At 36.1% G+C, this 6,194-nt stretch overlaps 1 protein-coding gene across 1 annotated transcript; it reads right to left on the bottom strand.

The window, feature by feature from the left end:
- Nucleotides 1-327: 327 nt before the first annotated feature.
- Nucleotides 328-4,397, bottom strand: LOC142345313 (uncharacterized). The gene is made up of 2 exons (XM_075397308.1): nt 2,942-4,397; nt 328-1,105 (listed from the first exon to the last, which is right to left on the bottom strand). The coding sequence occupies exons 1-2, from the start codon at nt 4,076-4,078 to the stop codon at nt 416-418; spliced, it is 1,827 nt and encodes a 608-aa protein (XP_075253423.1). The 5' UTR covers nt 4,079-4,397; the 3' UTR covers nt 328-415.
- Nucleotides 4,398-6,194: the final 1,797 nt, after the last annotated feature.

Here is a 6,194-nt window from a genome sequence, read left to right as displayed (position 1 = left end):
GAATTTTAAAGCTATGATAATAGGAAAGCATATGCGATTGCGTCAATAGCATGAATAAACTGCAACACTGTTTTGTGAGAGTTTTCCTTTTAACCCCCCTTACGATAACCCCTATTTCTTTAACCCTGATTAATACACATTTTCTTTAATATTTCACCTCGAATTTAACCATTGAATAGAATTCAGTAGTTAAATAGGAGACATCACTTTCACGGTATGTTGACCGAATTTGATTGTCTCCATAAATATATGATTGAAAATTACTTATTTTTAACATTTAAGTTGAACGTTAGATAGTCCTTTTGAAATAATAATGGTCTTAGGGTTACAAATAGGGGTTAAAATATGGGGCGAGATTAACCAAAGAGGGGTGAAAGGAATCAAAACTGTTTTGACTCTGAACTTGTCTGAACAATTAGCTGACTTTTCTCAGCTCCCGACTGAAAATCAGGATATCCAACGGGTCCCTCATTCCCAAAGATGACTCGCAGAACCTGAGGAAGAATTTGGGAGCGACATTCTGCCAATGAAGCAGCTCAGCGAGAACACTTCCGTCTATATCATGCTCATTTATCTTTGCTTCTATTTTCTTATTCTTTAAGCACATCCCATTGACCCAGGCCGCAATTTTGTCACTGCTCCAAGATGAAAAACAACTTTCCTCTTTATCGTCGGGATCCGGTGATATTGCTTTGGAACAGTCTGGCAAATCTGGTTGTTTTGCAGCTTGCACTGGTGGAAGAATACTGGACAGTTTCTTGATTCTAGTTGTTACATCCGGCAACTTTTTGTACAAGCTTGGGAAATCAGTCATTTCGTAGTACAGAGCGTTGCCCATCATTATGCCCAACCAGCCGTTTGGGCTGTAGTCTGTCTGTGTCTTGACATATATGATGTGTTTTTTGAGTTTGAATGCGTACTCTGCCTCTGAGCGACATGGCTGGCTGTTCTTGTAGCTCTCAGAGTAGCAGCACACCACCACACTCGCCCCCTCTACCCCCTCAGCCATCCTCTCCAATATATTACCCTCCATCTTTTCTATGTCCAGCCAGACTTTTCTACCACCATCTTCAAGTTTAAGTTGATCTGCTAACGCTCTGGCAACCTAAAAAAAACAGTTTTCTTGCAATCTGAACATTTCACATAAGTCTAATGGTTCGTTTCTTTATTTTATATCTTAAGAGCATTTCTACGATTGCACATTTTGTTCACTGAATACTTTTACAATTTTGTGACAAGATATGTTGCTTTCATTTTAGTTGTATCAATTATTGTGATCAAAACGAATTTTAAAAAAAAAACGTGAAAAAAGAAACTGAAATTTCGGAAAAATTAAGAAACTACTTGCCACCGCCGGAAATATTGAACCTAGTAACCTTAAATACGAGAAAGAAGAGAGATAATCTACAAATATTATAGACTCTTGTTATAACAATAATATAACTCTTATAATAACAATTATACTGCAAAGCGAAACGAACAAAAAATCTGTGTACCGCGAGAAAGGGAGAGAGAGAGAGAGAGAGAGGAAGAGAAAGAGAGAAAAAGAGGAGGGAGACAGAAATTTATATTCTTAAACGTTAATAAAAGACTTATGATGAAGTAAGATGGATAGTTTAGGGAATTTCTTTCAGGTAACTTTGTCGTTTTTATTTTCAACTTTTGATTGAACTTGGGAAGTACTTCCAAAACTTCATTTTGGTTCATTATGTTAATGGTGGCGAAAAAATGCATGACATGTCCATTATTTGACGTCACTCGTAATTTTTATATTTGTTGACTTCCTTCTTTTGTTGAACTAAAACATAGTAGAACTCATTGCTAATCACTCAAGGACAGCATTTCTAACAAAATGTCCGAGAGTTTAAGTTGTAAGTTTTTTGTCTCAGGGAAGCATATTTCTGCAGCGTTAATCTTCCCGAATTAGACAAATAATCAGAAATGTTTGTCCACTATATGCTCAACTCGTTTCTTTAGTCAATGATGTCCAATCGATTTAAGGTATCCAGAAAACTATGAGTGTTTTTTCGTAGTGATTTTCGTTTCAAAGTTTTTGAGTTTTATTTGATTTCATAGATTTATTGAGGTTTAAAGTTTGTGGAAATTGGCCCAAATATTTATAGCAAATAAATTTGTTTTAGATTATGAGATGAAAAATGTAGCTAAGGCAGCTGATCTGGCTCTTCGTTCAAAAAATTTAGCTGTTTTCGAATAAATGGCTTTTTCTCAAAAATAACAGCACCAAATTAGCAAGTTTAGCTTGTTTGTTCATTTTTCTCGAAATCACTGCATTAATGACTTTTGAAAAAACCTATTGGAATTACGATTAAGCAAATTTTATCTCCAGGCTTTCTACATCGAATTCAAGCAATTCTACTTCTTATTGGAAATTATTGTCAAGTTTTGTTATGTTTGTCTTGTGAGATGGCTTTATGAAGCGTTCATTAACGGTAGATTGAGGGCTTTCAATTTTTTTTTCCAAACTGTAAATAATTTTTTTAAAAAGTTTCAAATTTTCAAATAAAATGAAAATATGTAAGCCAAAACGTTGTTGAAAATTCAACGGTTTTAATTTTAATGGAACCTAAATTTTAATTGCAGGCTAGAATCAATGTAAAATCAACAAGTTAAATACCTAGCAATTTTCCAGTTCTACTGAGAGAATTATTTGAAAAAACCCTTTGCTTCACATGCTTAGCATGCTATTATTTGATTTTGAGTTTTTTCTTTGTATTATTTTCGGCTTTTTATAAATACATTTATGGAGTCTTGGGATGTTTTTCAGATGATAACCGTGCGGTAATTTTAACAAGATTCAGATGTCAGTATTTAGCTACCAAGCCGCCTTGCTAAATATTTACTTTAATGGCCCTTTAGTATCTAAATGTTTCATAACGAAAAATTAACTTTGTTGTGTAAAATAGAATCAGGTTTAAATAACCTCCGCTTGTCTCCAACTGTAGCTTATCATAATGTGCTGATCTGTATCTTGTGCTGGACAATCTTCAGAAATTTGATCGGTGACTTTTTTGGTAACATTTTCCGACTCCTCATTATTATTGTTCAGTTGAAACAAAATCCAATCGGCGTTTTCGCGTAGATGTTTATTGCTACTGTATTTGTATGATTTGATCATTTTGTAAAGAGTGTCTTTTGCTTTGATCTCTGTCGCACAGTTAGGTTGAAATGATAAAGACCACAAAATTTCTAAAGCTAACTGGACCTCCTCGTCACTGAATTCGGCTTCCATTATAGATTCACATGTGTCTATAAGACCACGATCAATCAAAAACAAAGCATTATCACTGCTTAGAACAAGACGGGAAATACAAGCTAAAATCTCAGCAGCTGAGAATCCAATTTCGGATCTGTGGTTCTCTTCCTTAAGAGCAACCTTAACTCGTTCGTGAATATAGTCCAAGTTCGTATTCGTGGCTTTCAGAGCTTCGGGGTCGGCGTCTAAATCAGCAACGTACGATAATACGAAAAGCAGCTCGTTGGTTAAGGTCCGATCGCCACCAGCTTTTTGCATGTAGTGTTTGCAAAGTTGTACGAGTCCCCGCTTTCGGAACTCTAGTCGGGAATCTGGGCTAATTTTCATAGCGTTGTAACAGCAACAGAGTAATTCAAAAACCAACCCGCCTGCTTCCTTGCTTTCTAGGCTCATTAAATTTTTGTCAGAGAGAGTGTTCACCAATACAGCATGCATGTTTCTTTCCAGAAACACTGCGCCCGTTTTTTCACAGCTCCAATACAAAATATTGCGCAAAAGTTGCAACAATGAGACCACGTTATTTGACCAAATTTCCGAATCTCGCATTTTTTTCCCCAACTTTTCTTCCACTAAAGTGAAAAATTGATTGTCAACAATTACTTGGACAAACAAACTGCTCATTTTTGAATTGAAAAACATGGGCCACAAAATTCTGAAATGCAGCTCATTGATTAGGGTTCGTTGGTCAACACAATTAAGATCTGAATCATTCAATTTGGTTATGATATCTGGAACTCTTGTCTTCGCCTTCTCGTATGCAGCCAATTCATCGCTGGTCAAATCCTCAACTTTTTCGTCGGCCATAAGTTATAATGAATTTATGTCAATAAAGGCTGGTTAAACTAACTTGTTATAAACACTTAAAGAAATATTGGGTATTAAGAATTGGAGTTTGCAAACCGAGTTGATATCGGTTGAATTATGGATGAAGCAAGTTTGATCGGCAATCTTTGCCGAGTAATCCTATTTTAGTGAAGAATTTCCAAAATAGACTGAATTTCGAAGTTAGGTAGGTTTTAATGGGAATCAGTGGAAAGGTTAAATTGGAACCTCCCTGTGACTAAAAATGGCCGCCTTGTTTGATGAATACATGCGATCATAAATTGGATAAGTGTTCAGAGAATATTTTATTATCGTCTGGCCCAAAGAGTAAAGACTCCAGTAGCAACCGGGCGAGCAGATCAGATTAAAAGAGAAAGTAGGAAAGAAAAACAATTCTCAGCAGAAACAAAAAAGGATACCAAGAAAGCTATCACGTCCTATCGGGACATCTCCTGAATGAGCGTAACCAAATTAAACTGTCCAAAAGTTGAACTAAAGTGTCAAAAACGAAGATCTACAGTTCAATATACGCTCTCATATTAATACAACTGGAACAATAACCGGAAGTCTTGAATTATTTCGCTGAGTTAACTACAATGTGCTAGTTTAATTGGGAACATATAATGGGGCCTAAAGAGGGGGCATAAATGTCTCCTCCCCCTCCCATGAATGCGAACCCTATAGGAAACTGGTACTCATTCATGTAAGTCTGTCTGTTTTTTGTTGTAAACTTTGTTAATGGTCTACTACTAACTATTGGCAGATAAACAAGAATCTAGCAGAATATAACATCTGGTCATGTCTGGAACATTGAGCCAGTGTGTATCTGCACCAAATAATCACATTACGTCCTGTTGTTTCGGGGTAAAAGTTTGCGGGCTGAAAAGAAAGGTGGAGGTGGAAATGATATGTTGTCAATATATGCGGGGTAAAATGCATCGTGGGGAGAAGAATTTGATCACCTATACCAACTATAAGAGCCGTTTATTATCAAGTACAATTTAGCACCCCTCTTTGTTAAAAATTTAAACTAGTAATTACAACTTTGGTAATGAAATGGGCAAACGTATGTTTTGTGCATTTTACCCTGAGCAATCACAATTCATCGAACTGAATAAGTTATATTACTTTACCCGGCGGTAACACTTTATATTATTGGAATTGGTTTTGAAACATCACAAGTTGTAATTTGCCTTAGTCCGGAGAGTTTCACGGCGCAAGTTAAACGTGGGACAGTTTTAAAGAGGCTCGCTTCCGCACCTAAAGTAAAGAAAATTTGATTTTCTTATTTTGAAATTAAGAGTTTTAATTTCCTTTTCCATGATACGGAGTCTCATACACAATATGTGTATATAATAACATGTAACTTCGAAAATTTTATCACTCAGGCTTCCGCCGTCTCGAAGCTAGAAGGTTTTGATTGTTCAAGCCGAGTTTTCCTCTATATCGAGAGGCAACTCAGAAAATAAGTTCAATAACAATTTCAACGATCTTTCAGGTTATATTTTGGCAAGACAGCAGAATCAGTGCAAATTTTGGGGGTAACAGTCGACAAATATAAACGGATCTGAAAAAAATTAGCGTTTCTCATTCTTCGTCTATTTTAAAGGGCTGTTTAGGGTCTTTCTCAAGCTACTTTAAAAATTTAGGGCTGAAGTCATGGCTATATCATCGCACATTTTGTGCACTTTATATACTTTATAATTACACGAATTGAAAAAAGTGGATAAAGCTGGTGTGAATCTTCTTTGAGGTTTGAAAAATTGTCTTAACGTCTATTTCTGACTTTAATGAATGATGCAAAGGATTATCTGAGATTCACACCGATTGGGTGAGACATCAACGACGGACACTTGAGACATCAACCACGGACACTTAAAAACACTTAAAAACGACGGACACTTTTTTAAGTGTCCGTCATCAACGACGGACACTTAAAAACACCATGACTGCAGAGCGATCATTTCCTATACTTGAGACCACGCAACGGTGTCGACTGAGATCTAAAGAAATCGTACGAGCTCGATTATATATAGCCTTCTATTATCGTCAGCTGTTTTGTTTGAGAGTTCCGTGCATTATCTCAGAAAAACGTCCT

This window comes from Convolutriloba macropyga, chromosome 9, assembly GCF_964194025.1.
Source record: "Convolutriloba macropyga chromosome 9, txConMacr16.3, whole genome shotgun sequence".
NCBI classification, from domain to species: domain Eukaryota; kingdom Metazoa; phylum Xenacoelomorpha; order Acoela; family Convolutidae; genus Convolutriloba; species Convolutriloba macropyga.
This window is presented reverse-complemented; position numbering and strand designations above follow the sequence as displayed.